The sequence below is a fragment of the Cydia splendana genome, chromosome 21 (assembly GCF_910591565.1).
Source record: "Cydia splendana chromosome 21, ilCydSple1.2, whole genome shotgun sequence".
In the NCBI taxonomy this organism is placed as follows: Eukaryota; Metazoa; Arthropoda; class Insecta; order Lepidoptera; family Tortricidae; genus Cydia; species Cydia splendana.
Window position 1 is genome coordinate 6,364,272 of NC_085980.1, and position 20,913 is coordinate 6,385,184.

Genomic DNA, 20,913 nt, shown 5'->3' on the forward strand with positions numbered 1-20,913 from the left:
GCTATCAAACACCTCTAATGTCCAGGGATGTAAAAAAAAAAGTTATTTCCGTTAAGAAAACGAGAAATTGCTTCCTCAATCAGACCGCGCAATGACAAATGACTAACGTGTTAATCCAGCATATGGGGCATAGACAACGCCTTTCCTTTTATATCGCTCTAATTTTGAACGGCCCGTGATGTCTTCTTTTGTGCGAGCAACAAAAGCGTTTTTTGCAACCCGTGCAACATTGTCCGTATTTTTTTCTGGAATGACGTGTGTAACTTCTCGAGGGCTCATTGATTTGGTGTTATTTTATTAAGTGGTTAATTTTTATGAATGCCGTCCGTTACGAGTTTAAATGACCATTAATTTAAAATGCATTTGGGGTGAATTAGTGGGGCTTCTTATTATTTTTGGTTTCGAAATTATAAATTTATCTTCATTTGGGCGGCAATGAGGGATACTCGGAAGCTCTCAAATTAATAGTGTTACAGCTATCAACTTGGCTGTTGTTAATGATAGTTCTTGAAATTGAACAAATTGTTCTATGAAATAGGTATTATTAAACTGTAAAATAGGCTCTAAAACTACATTCACAATAGATTACCTATATAAATCAAAAGAAGCACTTACAGAATTAACTATAATTGATGCTGGTATCAGAATCAAATTTGACAATTAAAACATTTTTTGCACTCATCAATAAATAATGACAGTCATTGAATACAATTTCGTACGCATAAACATCGATGACATTAAAAAATGTCCGAAATTGCCGCTCGGGGTGTCCGCCATCTTTCAATTACGCCGCCGCCCTGTAATCTGGACGTAATCACCTATGCCGGCCGGACCTCGCATTAAACGTGTTAGTTTTTTCATGTTCGGTAATCAATAATATCTTCATTGCAGTTTTGAACGTGGGTTAGAAAGTAGTAGCCGCTGCATGACCGCACTGAAACTGTTTAGAGTACCTACCTACATATGGTGTTACTTTCCCGCACTAGTGCGGGAATAAGTACTTTCCGTACCTACGTCGGAAATGTAAAGGGCCATGTGTACTGTAAATCGTTGTACGATACATGTGCGAATAGGTAATTTGTAACTCGTGTCTATTAAAAAGACTCCCTTTGATCGTGTTTTAATTTATCAACACTCGTTCTGAATTTCCTACTCTCCGCACGTGTATCGTATAGTCCGACAAGAAATTGTAAAAAAATATTGAGGGCGCAACTTCCTACGTAACTGTCACATTTTTGACGTAAAATCTTTAAACATGGCAACAATTTAGTATGGAATTTTTTTAGTTCCATTGTTTTTAATGTCGCACTATAAATAACTATTGCATAACAGTAAGTAACAAAATATTTTGTTACCTACTAGTTACACATAAATTAGAGGTTGCTAACTACATATGTGTTACACTGTCCAACAGGTCGGTTTGTAACAACAAAATCCCCCAAAATAACAGATTGTCCCCCACAAATATATTTTTTAATTTTTAATTTAATCGGTGTTGGGATAATGCAAAACTCTGATATTTTTTTAATTACTCAATAAGTTCGGCTAATATTTATTTTCAGTGCGCTATCTACCGCAAAACGGTAGGACACTTTATTCCACAGTAGTACCTACCTTTTACATTACCTACTAACGCCGACGGCCGCTACCAGGCAATAAAGGTACATACCTACAGTCGAAAGAGAGTCGAAATACAGCTACTAATTTTAGTAAAAGTATATCTAAGCGAAGCGGTGGTGGCCGAGTGGATATGACGCCCGACTTTCAATCCGGAGGTCGCGGGTTCAAATCCTGGCTCGTACCAATGAGTTATTCGGAACTTATGTACGAAATATCATTTGATATTTACCGCTAGCTTTTCGGTGAAGGAAAACATCGTGAGGAAACCTGCATACATCTGCGAAGAAATTCAAAGGTGTATGTGAAGTCCCCAATCCGCATTGGGCTAGCGTGGGGACTATAGCCCAAGCCCTCTCGCGCATGAGAGGAGGCCTGTGCCCAGCAGTGGGACGTATATAGGCTGAATTATTATTATTATTATATCTAAGTCGTTTCACCGAAATATAAATAAAATATTACATTCGTACAAATGTAAGCATTCTGCCTACTCATTTATATTAGCTATTAATTTTACTACCACTTTGCGAAATCCATACTCATACTTTCTACTAATGTGGGGTTATAAATGCGCAGGAAATGAGAATCGATTAGAAATCAATACATTACTTGCATGAAATGAATGCATTTCTTAGATATATTATGTTGTTACTTATTTGTCTGACTGGTACTGGTATTACTGGTAATTCAAACTTAATATTAATAGGCATAGGTACTATAGATAGACGTACTGTACATTTTGACTAATGTGTTTTATTTTAGAAGAAGAAAACCGGCATCGGTATTTACTAGGTAGGTCCTATATAAAACATACGTAAGTACCTATTTAACCCTTAATTTGGCAGAAAATTAAAAACTTAGACTATCGCGGTAACCGAAGAAAATATTAAGTATTTTCAAGTTTTAAAATTAATTTTATATGTTTATCCCTATTAAAACATACACCTAATAGAATAGGATTGATATAATCAATTTATATAAAAATACAAAAATAATGCTTAATAAATACAATAGAAATAAAAATATATTATTTAGATCCGTAAATGACATTAATTATGTGTAAGTACAAAACACGAGAGTTTTATACCTAAGTGTTTTATTCCGTTCTGAACTATTTGTTTCAGTTATTCAGGGTTGGGCAGTATTTCAATTACATGTATTTGAAATACGTATTTGAAATACATTTTAGTATTTTGTATTTGTATTTCAAATACTACCTGGAAAAGTATTTTGTATTTGGTATTTCAAATACTGCACTCACATGTATTTTGTATTTTGTATTTCAAATACTTTAAGCTTCAAAATACATTTCTACAAAATACATTTTTTTATTAAATTCTTTGATCCTAAAATGGAACGTTTTTTTAAATATAATGTACGACTTGTACGAGGTACAAATATGTAGGTACAATGCGCGAGCTATTCTGCGCGGAACTTTTCGTCAACAGCCAGGGGATAGGGTCATTGCAGTAGTTTCCGTCCATGCTCTAGTTTTCGACCACTTGACAGATTAGCAAATAATATATTTCATTTTTAATTTACTATTTGCCAAATATAATTTTTATATGTAGACAGATATATTGTTTAGCTAAGGATTGAAATCAGTCCAAATTTGTGCAGCAATGTAGGTTTATACATATTCAAATTTCGTCAAGTGGAAGAAAACTAGAGCTGGACGAAAACAAGCACAATGACCCTATAAGTTTTTAGGAAAGGATATTCGTTAAAAACCGGCCAAGTGCGAGACGGACTCGCGCACGAAGGGTTCCGTACCATAATGCAAAAAAACGGCAAAAAAAGACGGTCGTTGCTTAACTTCGGTCAAAAATCACGTTTGTTGTATGGGAGCCCCACTTAAATCTTTATTTTATTCTGTTTTTAGTATTTGTTGTTATAGCGGCAACAGAAATACATCTGTGAAAATTTCAACTGTCTAGCTATCACGGTTCGTGAGATACAGCCCGGTGACAGACGGACGGACGGACGGACAGCGGGGTCTTAGTAATAGGGTCCCGTTTTACCCTTTGGGTACGGAACCCTAAAAAACTAAATGATTAAACTAAAAAAAATTAAAAGTATTTTGTATTTTGTATTTGAAATACATTATTTTAAACACTGTAATTTGTATTTTGTATTTCAAATACCAGTCACCAAAGTAGTTTGTATTTGGTATTTCAAATACTTTTAAAAATGTATTTTGTAATTTGTATTTGAAATACGTGGAAGCCAGTATTTTGCCCAACCCTGCAGTTATTAATGTTATTATTATTACTATTTATACCTCTACAATTCGAAATAGGTAAACACAGGAGTTTCAAATCGTCCTACACGACGGTTCAATTAAATTATATATATTAGCTTGCACTGAAAAAAATATTATATTTGCATAACAAAATATTTTGTTACAACTTACATAAAAATTGGAACTAGAATAAGAATTGGAACTTGCGAACTAGGTATATGTTACACCGGCCAACAGGTCGGCTTGTAACTTGTAACAACAAAATCAGTGTACCTACCTAAGATTAATCAGCATTTATTTGTTTGTTACTTTAGTTCAATATTTTTTTGAATTACATACCTACTGAATGAGTTCGGCTAATTATTTTCTTCAACGTGTGTCTGAAGTATGTATAATTTAATTAATAATGAATATTATTAAGCATCCGACATAATTATCTTCCGTCTCATGGGTCGCAGATCGGATCAGGCCAATTAATCGCGAATGGGCCAAATTAGAGCAATTAGTACCGGCCGGTCTCATTTTATTTGTTGTGTTCCTGTCACGTTCGGGGCTATTCGGGGACCGGCATTTATTTATACTGTTCGTGTTGTACAGTCGCCATCAGATATATCGGAGCGGCCAAGGTGCTCACAAATATCGGAACACGCCTCTATTGTCAGGGCGTTAGAGCGCGTGTTCAGATATTGTGAACACCTTGGCCGCTCCGATATATCTGATGGCGACTGTACGAGTATGATGGTTGCCTGGTACAGTCAGCATCAATAGTGTGGATGGTGGATGAAACAACGCGTCAATAGTAGTTTGTGTTACAAGGGATCAAAATGATATATTTCCGTCAAGGGCGTACATTGAATCCTGAGCGTAATGAGGGATTCAAGTGTTAACGCCCAAGACGAAATAATTTTGATACCGTGTGACATATTATACTGCTTTTCACATCAACTATGAGGAAAATAAGAAAATCTTAGTGTTGACATAATCTTATGCATAAACAGATTATTTAAGCTAACAAATAATGTGCAAAAAAAATTAATTAAAAATAGTGTGCTAGAACAGAAAAGTGTTACTTTGATCCCTCCTAGCAGGGAAGAAAAGTGCCACTTAGATCCCTCCTAGCAGGGAAGAAAAAGCTCTTTTCCGAATAGGTGGTGTGAAAACCTTTCCAAATAGGGATACATCTGTGACAATCTAATAAATAAAAATAATTCAGCCTATATACGTCCCACTGCAGTCAGCTGAGCACAGGCCTCCTCTCATGCGCGAGAGGGGACAGTCTAATAATTGTTCTAAATATGCTATAATTGACACTAATCGGTTTTTGAAAAAAACAATTTTTGAAAAATGTTGGGCCATATCCGCAATTTACTATAGGATAATTACACTCTGTCAACAGAAAATTATCACAAAAGTGTGACATATCCACAACTTTTGTGTCATGTCATACATTATACGTTTAACATTTGCTCATCAAAAACAGATAGGTATGGCAAAAATAAAATTGCTTTTATTTCATGATTACCACTGTATTCACAATATTTGTTTGGTACTATAAATAGTAAACATATATGCCTAAATGATATATACGTTAAATATTTCCTAAATGTAAAACTTTCCGAAAAAGATTTTTTTTGCTTCTTTTCGCTCTCCTGCAAACCATGTAAGTGGCGTATGGCACAAACGTATTCTCACCCGACGATAGGTATATCGGGTGGAACAGAACGAAAGACTTTTATGCAAACGGGGAATTTTTTAGGCTACGTACTTTATTTTTCACTTATTAATCACGTTAATATTTCTAACCGTTTGTGAGATACAGTTTGTTAAACAGTGCAAAAATCTGCATGTTTCAACCCTAGCAAATAGATCCGAGCATCGAATGTAAAGTCAAGTTAATGACATGTGTCAATTCAAAATGGAAATAACTTGGTAATGGTAGGGTTGTCGCTGATATAAAAATATTTAATTTTTATGATTTTGTAATTATTTTTTAATCCAGCTTCACAATTATAATAACTCGATTGTAGATCACTTAGACAACACTATCCTTTCAGCTCAGTCTCTTGAAATGTTCCACCCTGTATTTACTCTTTTTGTTATGTTATTAGATAATGATGGATTTTTTCGACGCGTAATCTGATAAAGTAGCGGCTTTACTATCTACGAGTACCTACAGATGTAGTGCATAATTGTTTTCCATCGTATTTTCTCGGAAACCTTCGTATTTGTCATGCTACTTTAGGGTGGAATCACATCTATCAGCATCGAGCCGCATTTTATATATGAGAAATTGCTCGTTAGTATGAAGATGCGTACGCATCGAAAAGCTGAAAGCATGCGTAGGTAGGTAGATGTGATTCCACCCTTAGCCAACCTGTACTTTTTGTACCGAGACTGACTAAAATAGCAAGACACGTTCGTACGTTTCCGTGAAAATACGAAGGAAAATAATTATGCACTACATGTGTAGGTCGTACTAAAATTAAGAATATTTCTTCGTCGTCAATCATACTACTTATGTTGAACTAAAATAAGAATAATCTCAAGTGGCCGGGAACAGGGTATCATAAAACATAATAAGTATGTTACGGCCAACACACTTCGAGTATCTAAAGATTATACATAGAAGAGAGGTATTTTTTTAAGAGTAAATTCATTTGTAGACAGAGAACTAGCGGAAAGTCTAAACAAAAAATGAGAGAAAAAGACCTTGCAAAATTTGAATTTTAGCTGGCTGTTTTTAGTAAATTTAGGTACTGTTTTCTGCTGAAAACTAATAACTTAAAAAAGTGCATCAAACATTATATATAACGAATCGTGGAAATCGTAACTCTTAAACTCAACAACAATTCTTATTAGACGTTTAAATTCTAACAAAGTTTTCTTTGCAGCTTTTCGGGGCAGGTTATTTCGATTTTGGTCTAAAGCTTTAAAAGCTTAACACAACATGAAACAAAGAAAAAACTTACCTCCATTGTCAGGATTGTTGGCTTCAAAAGTCTTGCTGGTCATGTGGAACAGCGCATCAAGAGGCGTGTGTGGGGCGTTCTGCGGGTGCGGCCGGCGCGGCTCCGAGCAGCAGTCCGAAGCCGAGGAGGACCGCTCCGACACCGAGTCGCATTCTGTGGCCTCCCGGGGCCGAAGCAGGCCCAGCGCTGCTAGCCGCCAGCGCTCGCCGTCCAACAAAGCAGCCCCCGCGAGCCGCTGCAACCTCTGTAACCTCTCCAACCCGGCCGCCGCTCCGTCCCAAGGCCTCACTATCCTCGCCGGCGTCCGCGGGCTATGCGATAAAATGTCCAAAATACTGAAACTCTTCACTCCTTCCCCGCGCCTCTCCTCGGCCGGTTCGGACATCTTCAAACGCTTCAGCGGCCTGAAGTAGTCGTGCGGCGACGGCGACCGCGAGGGCGCCGGCGACGGCCGACCCACACTAATATCGTCCTCCGAACAACTGTGTCCCGACATCGACTCCTCCTCCATTTTCACAACATCACACGCTGTATCACAACGGATCACAACCGGTAACGCGGGATACGGCTGACGGGTCGACGCGCCTCGGTCAACTGACGTGGCGGGTGACAGCCCTGGGCCGGGCGGCGAGAATGGGCGGCGCTCGTTAAGCGCCGGCCAATCGCGTGGAGGTATTCCGTGGCGAGCGGGCCGTGATTGGTGGGAGGTCAGAAGCGAGGCGCGTCGGGCTGTCACAATCGGGGCTCCAATAAAACTTTTTAATCCGACCCAGGATTGGGGGGCGAGATTCATGGTGTGATTAATTCTGTTGGGTGCACGCGGGGGGATAAAGTGGGGGTGAAGGGGGGGGGGGGGGGGGTTCGTTAATTACCGGGATGAAGACGCGAGTCTAACTACTCGCTCCATTATTCAAGTCGATAAGGCCGACGTTTGTCACTAGAGAAATTGCCACTTTCCTTCATTTATTGTTTACGGGTTAATTGTCGCGTTAATACAACTGTAAACAGATTATGTTAGTGGGAAAGTTTTATTGGTTTCCTGAACTCGGCAGGAACATAAAAATTAACAATAAAATAATTTATTGTAACATAATTAAATAACTAAGTTCGAAGTACTTTACGAGTATTTGCAACGTAAAATTTCTTGGTAGTTACTTCTTAGGTAAGTAGGTACTAAGTTTTAAGTAACTATACCTACCTAGTTATTGTATACTTAATTAGAAGTTGCTGTTCAAAGCAGAATAATTTAGATAGAATTGAGATTTTACTAGTAGGCTATTTTTTTTTGTTTTATGTCTTAACTAACCATAATAGGTAGTTAAGATTTGTCACATATATTCTTCTTCCAAGATGCCAACTAGACCTGCTACCCTGTCAGATGAAGCGGTACCTGGGAAGGGAGAAATTCTAACTAAGATTTTCTTACAACCTTAACTTTGACATTGTAATCCAGTGAGTAATTGTAATGCCATACGATAAATAATAATAATAATAGGTAGGTTAAACGTATTTATAAGGTAGGTTTGGTAGGTGCTGGTATAAGTATTATCTATATAAGGTAGGTTAATTGATAATTAGGTAGGTAGTAAAAATGTATTTATTTATAAGGATCTTTTTAAAGCTATTATCTACCTCATTTTTTTAGTAGACTTAAGTAGTTGACTTCGCTGGTTTTGGAATGGTAATACATATTCATGACAGGGTGCGTTTCAGGAAAGTCATATTATTAAATAAATAAGGAGCTATTTTCTTTATTCCTAACAATATATCGTAGGTAAACGTAAACATACGTCTTTAGATATCCTATCATCATGCAATATAGATTCAGGTCAGCCTACAGTCCGAGTTGGGTGCCTAACTATCCGTCCCTATTAATTATATCCACGCACGCCAATACCACCCTAGACCTCAAACTATGACAAAGCTATCTGACTCTTATCCTCCTCTGTTACAGCTCATATTCCATTGCCATTTTTACAACGATTTACCCCATTTTAAATGCGATTAAAGTGGTCCGGTCTAATCATATTTAATATCATGGATATAGGAAATAATTATTAATTCGCAGGTGTTAATTAAACTACTCCAGCGACACAAAATCATAGGTTTCTAACAATACTCCTTTGTGCCCTAGTGCTTAAAGTAAACTAGAAAGCTCTATAATTGTTACTGTTGATATCGATCGAAGATTGAAGGCAAATTATTTTGATAAGGAGTCCATTCGGACTGTAATTTAAATTTACATATTTAATGTACGTATTTGAGTGCTTCAGTTATCGTTAGGTATGTATGGTCATTGCGCTAGTTTTCGTCCAGGCTCTAGGTAGTTTTCGTCCACTCGAGCAGAGTAGCAACTAAATACCTAATAGGCCTATTTGATTTTAAATTTGCTACTTGTAAAATATAACTTTATTTAGATAAGTATATTGTTTAGACATTAAGGATTGCAATACAAATGTGTGCGGCAATGTAGGTTTATATTAAAATTTGGTCAAGTGGACGAAAACTAGAACTGGACGGAAACTAACGCAATGACCCTACAGTCGGCATCAATAGAAGCGGATAAGACTACGCGTCAAAAGTATCTACTATCTACCATTCTCTAAGTAGGTAGCTTAACAAAAATACATAAGTACCTACAAATTAGGGTGGCCCAAAAAACATTTTTTTTTATTTTCCGACGGGGCACCCCCTTATTTTGTTACACTTATTATACTGATAAAATACACCAAGTTTCGTAATTTTATCTCAACTACAAGGGGGTGCTCAACCACTTTGAAAATTTTGTATGTTGTATGAAAACCAAAAAAAACAAGTATTTATTATTCAGAATTTTATTTAAGTATCTGTTTTTACATTATTTGCACATGTGATTTATAAGTTTTTAAGTAGAAAAACATTTTTATTTATATTTTTTATAATTTTTCAAAAGTAAGATTTTTAGAATTTCACCTAAAAAAATCATAAAAAATAGAAATAAAAATGGTTTTTCACCAAATAACTTTTAAATTACACTTTCAAATAATGTGAAAACTACTACTTACATAAAAGTCAAAATAATAATAACTTGTTTTTTTTTGGATTTCATACAACTTTGAAAAATTTCATAGTGTTTGAGCACCCCCTTGTAGTTGAGATAAGATTACAAAACTTGGCATATTTAGTTAACAGAACTAGTGTAACAAAATGAGAGGGTGCCGCTTCTTCTAGCTAGAGTTTGATTTTTTCCCATACAAACGTGAACCACCCTACTACAAATGTCTCTACATGTAGGGGAGGTATAGGGGATGGGATACAATCTCGAGCCACCGGGCCAAATCAGCTTTATTTGACCTTAGGAACAATCGTGCCCAGCTGTATCGCCTGAAACAATAAAAGTGCATATTCACTGCACTCACTTAGCCTACGAATACAATTTCAAAAATTATACATATTGAAAGATTTTATCTCGGAAACTATATACCTACTAGATCTACAGAGACAATTCTATTAGTTTCGTATTGTAGCAAATTTAGTCTACTTTAAAAACGTTTTGAGAAAATACTATCAAAAACTACTCCTTTAGGGTTATAATCACCCAAATCTAAAAAAATCCGAAATTTTCGCGGTTTTTTCGATTTTTGTCAAAGTTGTGTTCGGCGCTCGAGGTCTCAAACTTGGAATATTCGTTGGGCCAACATCAAGATCAAGTCTGCAAAAAATCAGAACTACCGGATTTAACGCAAACGCTAAATGTATAAAATTACTGTATTAAAACGGATACAGTAAATACCTATACCATTAAGATTCCAAAGGGATTCTTAATAATTACAACAATGAAATCTGCTGGAGATGGAAGCGGAACTCCAGATCATAATTGCGTCTACCAACACCGCGTAATTATACTTTACAGATTACATGGACGTTAATATTCATGCAACTTACAGAACTAGTGCATAATTAATATAAAACTTACAATAAAAAGTAACCTAAAATTAAAACTACCTACAAAACCTATCCTTAACCTAACTTAACCTTAACCTAAACTTAACCTTACTAATACCTAAAAAATAAATACATAATAATTTCCATCGTATTTTCACGGAAACGTACGAACGTGGCTTGTATTTCAGTCAGACTCGGTACAAAAAGTACTGAGGTTGACTGAAGTAGCATGACAAATACGAACGTTTCCGAGGAAATACGGTGGAAAACAATTATGCATTACATCTGTACAGGAGGCGAGCGTTAGGTAGTGGGTGTCCAGACGGGACAATTTTTCGCGCAATCTGATTAAATTGTCAATTTAATAGAAATTTGACTTAAATAATTACTACACTTTGTCTTTCCAGGTCGTTCAGTGACTGAATCAGGCGGTTTTGTATTTGGTTGGTTAACCAATAAATGTTATAACTAAGTACAGGAAAATTTACAAATTATTTGTTTACCTATTATACTTTTATTTAAATACCTAAATATACAGAGTACCTATAGTAAATAACTTTTTTTAAGTTTAGAGATAAAATATGTCATTCGGATTACGACCACATCAGCTAAGTCAAAATTATTTTCATTGTCTGGTTTTTTAGTCCCCAAACATTGTGACGGAGTGGAGTTTTTTGTATGAGGTGAAATTTAGTTTATAATTTTTCTCAAGAGAATTATAGGTAATCTACAGTTAGAAAGACATGCAAGCACTCAACTTCTTTTATTTATTTGATAAAAGACAAAAATAGAAGCGTGACAGAGTGGTCAGAAACAAGACAACATAATTAATTTTGACCCAGCTACTAAGTAGTGGTCTGTCATGCCAAGTTAACTTTTCTGTAGTTCTCGTGTCCAAATTTTTTTGTAATTTTTGTAAAAAAAATATAATGTGAGTAAGGAAGAATGTTTAAACATAAAATTATTTAATTTATTGTGTTAATATTTGTACCTTTATTGTTTGTGTTGTTGTATTATGGATATCCAGATTTAATTTTTTTTTTAAATGACTGCAGTTCAGGTTTTGAACTAATTTATTATAGATTCACTCAACACCACCATAATTGCATAAACAAAGATCACAATTAAGCTGGTCCCATAATACCAGTGTTCGGTAAGCAGTAATATTAACATCGGGAATACAGGGTGGGCGGCAATTAGGGCTGGAAGTATTCTACTAGTTTCCTCTTCCTATGCGTGAGAATCACATAGGCGTTTATGGTATCAAATAACAGGTATTTTACCAGTATTTTAGATGCCTGCTGTTTTAGGTCTGCTATTATTAAATTTTCTGCACTTCTGCAGGACATTCCCGTCCGGCCGCTAGGTATTTGTAACATACTTATACCTACAAATCTGACTGTCAGTGTCATTGTCATATCACAAACTTTACTATACCTTCCTAAATCCAATTCATTCATTCAGTCATTCATTCTTCTGTACCTGTGTCTGGTAATAGAGAAAGAAATATGTAAGTTTACTTAGGTATTATTCCTCTATGTATGTTCTGGTAGAAAAAGGATTAGTTAAATTCAGGCCCCGTAGTCAACATGCCACTCGCTAACGCTACGTAGCGAACGAAACGCAACTGTCACTGTCACACTAATATGGAAGAGTGATACTAGAGAGACACAAAGCGATTCGATGGCGATGCGCAAGCGATCGTCACCTTGGCTAGGCCGCCAGATCAGATTTGAAAGTCTGAATGAACACTTCGCTAGTGAGATTCTCATTTATTATTATTCCAAACATAGTCATACCTATCACTATGATCACTACATCTTATAAAACAAAGTCCCCCGCCGCGTCTGTCTGTTTATGTGTTTGTATGTTCGCGATAAACTCAAAAACTACTGAACGAATCTTCATGCGGGTTTCACTTATCGATAGAGTGATTCTTGAGGAAGGTTTGTGTATAATTTATTAAGCCGGGGCGGGTCGCTAGTGTATCATAAAACAATTTGAAATTGTCATAAGGTTAAAGTAATAACGCATCCATCACTGACATAATATCCAAATAACTCACACGTGGAATTACTACATTATCAGACCGCCCTGAAATATAGTAATGTTCGTTAATAACATGGCCGACCGGAAATCGACGTGATTGGCCAATCATGGCGCAATATGGCGCCGGTTCCGGTGTGAGGGGATGACACGGGACATTAAGTTGCTAAATGTCTGTCTGTATGTCTGTGTATCTATGAGCATATATTTTGTTTTCCGTTGGGTATATCTATTACACTTTTCTACCTAAATTACTATCGCATAACTAAACTGCAAAACGTAATTCAAGACCAAAAAAAGTAAGACAATGTTGCCACTGAAATAATTTTGAATTTGTTTGTAAAATAGTAAATTCCTTTTGATAAAGAATCACGCTAAGATAATTTATTTATTAGTAATTACTCCTACGATTAAAAAAAAGTACTTTTATTTACTTATTTTTACATAAATACAAGACGCGCTAGTAAAAAGTGGCAACATTGCTTACTTTTTTTGGTCTTGAATTACGTTTTGCAGTATAGGTAAAGAATGTCAATGTAAAAGTGAGTTGTCCATCGAAGAAAAACCGACTTCAAAATATTAAAATGAAATATTATCCCTTTTAAATAGGTATGCTAGCAACTGATATGTCTGAATTCGGTGCCAAGCCAAATCTTAAATGCGTCTACACACTGTCGGCACAACCCTGGTGCGTGCATTTCAGAGGACCTGAAAAAGTACCAATCGATTTGACCTCCATGTAGTGAAAATTAATAGATATAGAAAAGTTTATAAACTGACGGACAGACCAAATGAAAAATAGTTATTACTTATTTTAATTTTTAACAAGCAGAAACGTCGTCTGCGAACGATGCTATTAAACTTAAAGAATAAATTTAAAACTGTAAAAGTGGAAGCGTACATTTTTCCATTTTTTCCTTTACCTAATATAAAGTTTGGAAAAATTACTGTCTTGGGTGAGACTTGAACTCACGGGGTCTGGATCGATACTCCAGCGATCTGCCATTTAGATAAATTTATTCTAAACAATTGTTATGTTATGTGCATGTGTGGCTTTATGAACTTAAGTCATTACCTAGTATTATTATCATTACCTACATACAACACAGAGTTATCTATTTGACTAAGTATATATGATACGTATCTAACTGGATATGGTACCGGGTAAGTACATCAATTATCTATTTTCACGTTATTGCTCATGAACATGACCTTGCGACTACAAATACATGTAATTTTCATTAAATTATAGTAGGTTGATTTGCAGGTACTTGATAATAAATACAAAATTGGCGAGATATAGGTACCAACGTGCAAGCCTCTTAAACTATGCAGGGGCCCTTGGGCACATAAGAATTTGGGGCCCTTTTGGAAAGTAAAGAAAGCGAATCAAACTAATATTTTTCTACTATATGATCATTGATCTTCTATTTTTTATAGGTAATCAAATATAATGTTACTGTCTGCCCTTATAGTAAACACGGTATTGCCAACGTGCTATTTGTTATATGTCAAAAAATATCAAGCATTTTTCAAGCTCATTAGGTACTCATTACGAGAATAAAGTAAAAAGGAGGTTCCTAAAGGACAGAAGTGACGTAGGTATTAGGTACTCCCGTATTGCCGCATAGCACAACGGAACCATAGAGAAATGTAAATAGAAAGACAAGAGTGCTCACTCCATACATCACTTTTGGTACCAAAAATACTATTATTTTCATAGTCGACAATTCGACATCTAGCATCGAGTAGCGGAATCATCAGTACTTTAAGTAGCAGTAGTAGTATAGTCAAGTGACAATAGATGTAGCACCGACCAGAAAGTCTTATGTTCAACAACATAAGACTTTCCGGTCGGTGCTATTTTTTTATCTATGACGGAACTTACCTACGTTTTATGCCGTTATCAGTAAAAAATACAGAAGTAGAATTAATTAAGAAAAAATACAGAAGTTAAAGTCAAGATAGACGTAAAGTATTATCAATATTAACTAGGTATAACAGGGTGCCTTGCCAAGATGACAATCGTACTAGGTACTTACATCGATTAACGGCAAACAAAAAAAATAAAAACCGGCCAAGTGCGAGTTGGACTCGCTCACGAAGGGTTCCGTACAATTAAGCAAAAAAACGGCAAAAAAATCACGTTTGTTGTATGGGAGCCCCACTTAAATATTTATTTTATTTTGTTTTTAGTATTTGTTGTTATAGCGGCAACAGAAATACATCATCTGTGAAAATTTCAACTGTCTACCTATAACGGTTCATGAGATACAGCCTGGTGACAGACAGACGGACAGACGGACAGTGGTGTCTATAAGCAATAGGGTCCCGTTTTTACCCTTTGGGTACGGAGCCCTAAAATTTGAAAATTTCCATACATTATTTAAGTCTCGATTGGCATTTTATCACCGATTGTCAACTTGGCTAGGCCCTCTGAATCTTAGATCGATCTAAAATATGGCCATGACAAACACTTCCTACATTTCACAAAATTAAAAAATAAATGCCTCCGAAAACACCAATATTATTCGTACCAGGGAATATACAATCAAATTAAACAACAAATTAAAAATAAACACTTGTTAAGCAATTTTAGATCTTAGTTCAAAGCGTTAAAATCCCTGCAACATGTTTAACTAAAATGGTGGTTCTATTTCCACCCCTGCCAACCCCGAGAAGTCAAGTGTGACTGTAATAAACAAATGAGCTAAAATGGCGGATCAACTGTCATTTGTTTTATTGCGATTGTTAATTGAATAGGCTAGCTTCCTGTCACCTTTTTAATTTACGAAAATTCATGGTCAGGATTTAAGTAGTAACGATAAAAATGCAATCCAATAGATTCCTATTAAGTCGCTAAAATGTTGTCTACTCATTTATTTTTATAATAGCTTTTACATATGTATATAACTTAGAATTTTTAATTTGTAGGAAGTTATAGTTTTCTATTAAAGTACTGTACCTAGCCAAAATTACATTCGTTTGTCGACGTTTTTGACCCACATGGGTGTTTTCGTATATGGCTTTACTTTACTTTAAAATGATGAACCGGAAATAAACTCAACATTACAAAAAACCGAATAACGTATCGGCACACCTTGAATTTAAACTATAATTTTAGGGCAAACATTTTTTGTTATTTGAATAAGCCCACACCTCTCTATTAGCTTGAGGTGGCAAACAACACCCCAATTACAAAAGAGCCTAAGTTTACAACAAATACAAGTATAATGAGACCTTTTTGTAATTTGTTCTACTTGTAGGACAAATAGCTACCGGAAGGGAACCTACCGCATTAAGTCAGTCATTAGGGGTGCGCCCTGTGGATTTTATAAACATCTATAATATATACATGCGGAAGTCTCTTTCTGACAAATATGGATAGACAGAGACTCCCAGTTATTTCTTAGTCGTGTATTATTTCAGCTTTCGCGAACGCGGGCGATTTTTGGTCGGTCCAACGTAGAGTGATCTCGAAATCCGTATTAAGCGTAGTTTGGAGGAGGTACTTAAGGCCCGGCACAGACGGACTGCAATCCGACTGCAACTTGTATGGGAACTGCACGCCGTCGTTGCAGTCGGGTTGCAGTCCGTCTGTATCGGCCTTTAGAGACACACGAATTATCAGTTTCAGTATCAGTTTTACATACAAAACCTCTACTTGCTCCATTTTCTTATTAATATAACAATTTTTAGCAACGTAAACTATTACCAGACATAGATAGGTTTTTTTTTTTGCTAACCTATTTAAGGTGTCCCACTGCTGGGCAAAGGCCTCTCCCCTTGTCTTCCACGACTCCCGACATAGCGCCAGTTACTGAGAAAGGTGTCTAGGTCGTCCCGCCATCTCCGTCTGGGCCTGCCGCGTCCGCGCTCTCCTTCTGGCATCCACTTGGAAGCTACACTAGCCCATCTGTCTGGATGCAAGCGGCAGACGTGACCGGCCCAGTCCCATTTGAGCCTAGCAGTCTTCTCGCCGACGTCAGCAATACGGGTTTTTGCGCGCAGCGTGGTGTTCCGGATACGATCAGTCCTCTTTACACCTAAAATGCTTCGCTCAATAGCCCGTTGGCAAACTTTCAATTTTGACTTCTGACTCTCTGTGAGTGACCATGTTTGAGCACCGTAGGTTAGGACGGGCAGGGTACACATGTCGACGAGTTTTCGCTTCAGTGACAATAGAAGGCTACCCTTTATCAGCTCTTTCATGGACCAGTAGCTCTTCTTGCATGTGTTTTTGAAAACACCTGGAACACCTGGAAGATAGGTATATTAAGCTTAGAATAAATTTAAATTTAAAAGTGGAAAAATTACTGTCTTGGTTGAGACTTGAACTCACGACCTTTGGATCGATACTCCAGTGCTCCGCCATCTGAGCCACCAAGACCTCATCCATAGCCAGCAAATCTTTCCACCATATTATAGGTCAAGGGGACCCTCAGCGACATCTACCGCAAGAGTGTTACACTTCTTAAACGGCTACCGGAGTTCCAAATCATATTGGAAATTCACCAGTTACGATGTGCTACCCATACTAATTTTAATTTTTAACAAGCAGAAACGTCTGCGAACGATGCTATTAAGCTTAGAATAAATTTAAAAGTGGAAAAATTACTGTCTTGGGTGAGACTTGAACTCACGACCCCTGGATCGATACTCCAGTGCTCTGCCATCTGAGCCACCAAGACCTCATCCATCATCATCATCTTAATAGCATCGTTCGCAGACGTTTCTGCTTGTTAAAAATTAAAAAAGATAGGTATATGTTACGTAGGTAAATGTTTATGACAAGTTTCACGTAATTTAAGTATGTCGTTTCGTTTTAAAATGAGAGTGTAACATGTAATAGGTACGCTGCGTATCAAGCAGGTTTAATCGAAGATCACAATTCACACCCAATCTGGTTGGCTTGAGGCAATGTGTGGTGAGCGTTTTGATTAACAGCCTGACCATAGTGGCCATATTCCTGTTATGGTTGTTACAGCGGCTGCAATAGATACTAAATAAAAATAAATAAATAAAAAGCTTTTATTTCAGGCAATTAATGATAGCAAAACCAAAATCGAAATAGTTATTTGCTTGATCAGCTTCTCTATGGCTCTTGCAAAAGGTACCATTCGGACTTAGAGGGTCTACCATGCAAAACGAAAATCGAAACCTCTATCGCTCTTGCATATTAGGGTGGTACAAAAAAACCTTTTTATAAAGATTTGAAAAATCATAAAAAATATAAATAAAAATGGTTTTCCACTTCAAAACTTATAAATCACATGTTCAAATAATGTGAAAATAGATACTTAAATAAAAACCTAAAAAATTAAGCAATATTTTTTTTGGATTTCATACAACATAAAAAAACCGGACAAGTGCGAGTCGGACTCGCCCACCGAGGGTTCCGTACTTTTTAGTATTTGTTGTTATAGCGGCAACAGAAATACATCATCTGTGAAAATTTCAACTGCCTAGCTATCACGGTTCGTGAGATACAGCCTGGTGACAGACGGACGGACGGACGGACAGCGGAGTCTTAGTAATACTAATAATAATAGGGTCCCGTTTTTACCCTTTGGGTACGGAACCCTAAAAAATGAGCACCCCCTTGTTCTTGAGATAGAAATACAAAACTTGGCATATTTTATCAACATAATAAACAAAATAAGGGGTGCCGCTTCTAGCCTAGAGTTTGAATTTTTACCATACAAACCCATACACCCTATTGCATATTCTAGCGATAGAGAGGCAAATGGAATGCAGCGACCGCAACAAGAATCCTCGATCCCGGACCTCACTATTTGGGGTTGTTAGATAACACATTAAGGCCCTTTCGGGTCTATTCCGGCCGGTCATTATAACACATCTCAATTTGGCCTCCAGTCCTGTGCGTGTGGTCGGACATTAAAAAACTTCTATGATGGATTGTGGTAGCTACTTAGCTGGTGATGGTGTTATGGTTTTAATGACAGTTTGAGGAACTAGGTTGGAATATTTTAATAATGATAGTTATTAAGAGTGCAAACCTCAATCTCTAGACAAATCTTTAATTTAAATCCAGTACCTTACTGTAATGCCATACGAAATACGATAAATAAATAAATTACGTAGTTACTCGTAGCAAAGAGAATAAAGTCTATAGAGACGGATTGTCAAAGTAAATTATGTAGCCACTGTAAATTTACTGCCATCTTTCGACAGAACATAAAACTGTTAGAACGCCATTTGACTTTGGTCCTTATTCTTTCAGTGATATGTGTTAACTTATTAAATATTAATATTCACGCCATCTACTCGACCATAGGCCAAAGGTATGGTTCCATGTTTTCGAGCGATGGCGCCACAACCTTCAGCCTATGCTCGAGTAGATGGCGTGAATATTAATATTTAAAAAGTTAACACATATCAGTTAAAGAATAAGGATCAAAATCAAATGGCGTTCAAACAGGTTTAATCTTCTGTCGAAAGATGGCAGTAAATGAACTGTAGCTACATAATTTACCATGACAGTAACTCTCTTCTTCAAATCCTCTTTGCTCGTAGTCAGCACGACTTGTGAAAAATTACCTATCATCAAACTTTTTTACGGGGCAATTATTATGCCGGCGTATTATGGATGGCTTTATCTATAAAATTCTTAAAATAACTGTCACTTTTTAACACCATGCGATAGAAAGTGACGGACACCGTTTTATCACGCTGTCACGTAGACAAAAACGACCATCATATCCGTACAGTTTCCAATATGCTAACCAAAAATGTCACTTTTGACACTCACAGAACAGTATCAAATTGGAAACAGATCGAATAACTAAAGGTCGAATTGGCCTGTTAGTGTACCTAATACCTATACGTTTATGTATTTTCTTGGGTCTTGGCTTGGCCTTGTTGTAACTACTGTAGACTTAGAGAATATAACCAACGGAGACGCCATGTCTATAATTTTCGGTACAAAAATAGTCTGCCGTTTTTTGCGGGGGAGGGGCACATCAAATGTATAGGTACGTCATGTCAGATAAACGTCAGTCCATACATGTGGTTGACCATTGGCCGCCTATTTTCGACAGAGGGGGATGCCTGTTAATGGCCACTCCGTTTGGTTATATTCTCTAAGACTGTAGATCGCATAGTCACCATGTGAATCGCGTTACGATTCGAAATTCTCTCAGTCACTAATAACATTATTAGTACGATGCTCAGAACCTTCAAATACATCGACAGACAAAATTAAAGGGAATCCTACTATTAGTGGCTAAGACAACTCTCATTATACCTAACACATCTCAATTTCACTCAACAACTTTCAAAAGCTCCTTTATATAGGTACCATTTAAGGGTAAAATTATCCTTATTTCAATACTCGTAAGGTAGATTTGGTAAAACAATGTTAGGTAGATACGAGGTTGAGATAATTTGTCGGTTTCTTTCATTGCGTGTGGCCGACCTTAGAGACCTTTCACATTGCTCGAAGTGAACCTATAGGTACGGGTGTCCCACTAACTGCTGCTATATGTATTACTAACACTCCTATGGACTTTGATGGTCTGCAATAAACGATTTTTATTTTTTATTTATTTATTACCGAACAGCAACTCGAATCTATGTATAAATAGGTAGGTAGATATTGAACCTGAAGGAACTGCAGAAATATTGAATGAATGATTTTTTTTATTTCAGGCAACTAGTGGCCATACATAAATACCTTAAAACTAGCGTACCGTAAAACGGGGTGAGTAGGGTTCGCGGGGAGAGTTGGGTTATGAATGGGGAGAGAAGGGATGAAAGGGGGGTGAGATGGGATTTTAAGGCTACTGCTACAAAAATAATGTATTCCAATTTAAAATGGAGCTATAGTAATACTCATAATAAAAAAAATCGATCCAACAATCTTCCAAAATCACCTTTGTATGAAAACCCAACTCACCCCAAATACGAGGGACTACGGGGTGAGGTGGGATTTCCTGTTTATCGTCAAAGTTATGAAATGGAACTACCCAAAATAAAATAAAAACTAAAATACAAACGTCCGGAACACTTATTATATACACCATTCAGTTTGCATATGTAAAAATAAAATGTTATCGAGGTTTGAATGTCAGTTTTGCACCTACTCACCCCATT

General features: G+C 36.6%; 1 protein-coding gene and 1 long non-coding RNA gene across 2 annotated transcripts in view; one reads left to right on the forward strand and one right to left on the reverse strand.

Moving 5' to 3' along the window:
- LOC134801145 (homeobox protein B-H1-like) overlaps positions 1 to 7,906 on the reverse strand; it is an 88,383-nt gene extending 80,477 nt beyond the window's left edge. The window contains exon 1 of the mRNA XM_063773685.1: positions 6,829 to 7,906. Coding sequence (XP_063629755.1) covers positions 6,829 to 7,621 — 793 coding nt within the window. The 5' untranslated portion in view covers positions 7,622 to 7,906. The remainder of the gene's footprint in view (positions 1 to 6,828) is intronic.
- Positions 1 to 20,913, forward strand: part of LOC134801198 (uncharacterized) — a 396,731-nt gene that overhangs the window by 160,166 nt on the left and 215,652 nt on the right. The window lies entirely within an intron of this gene.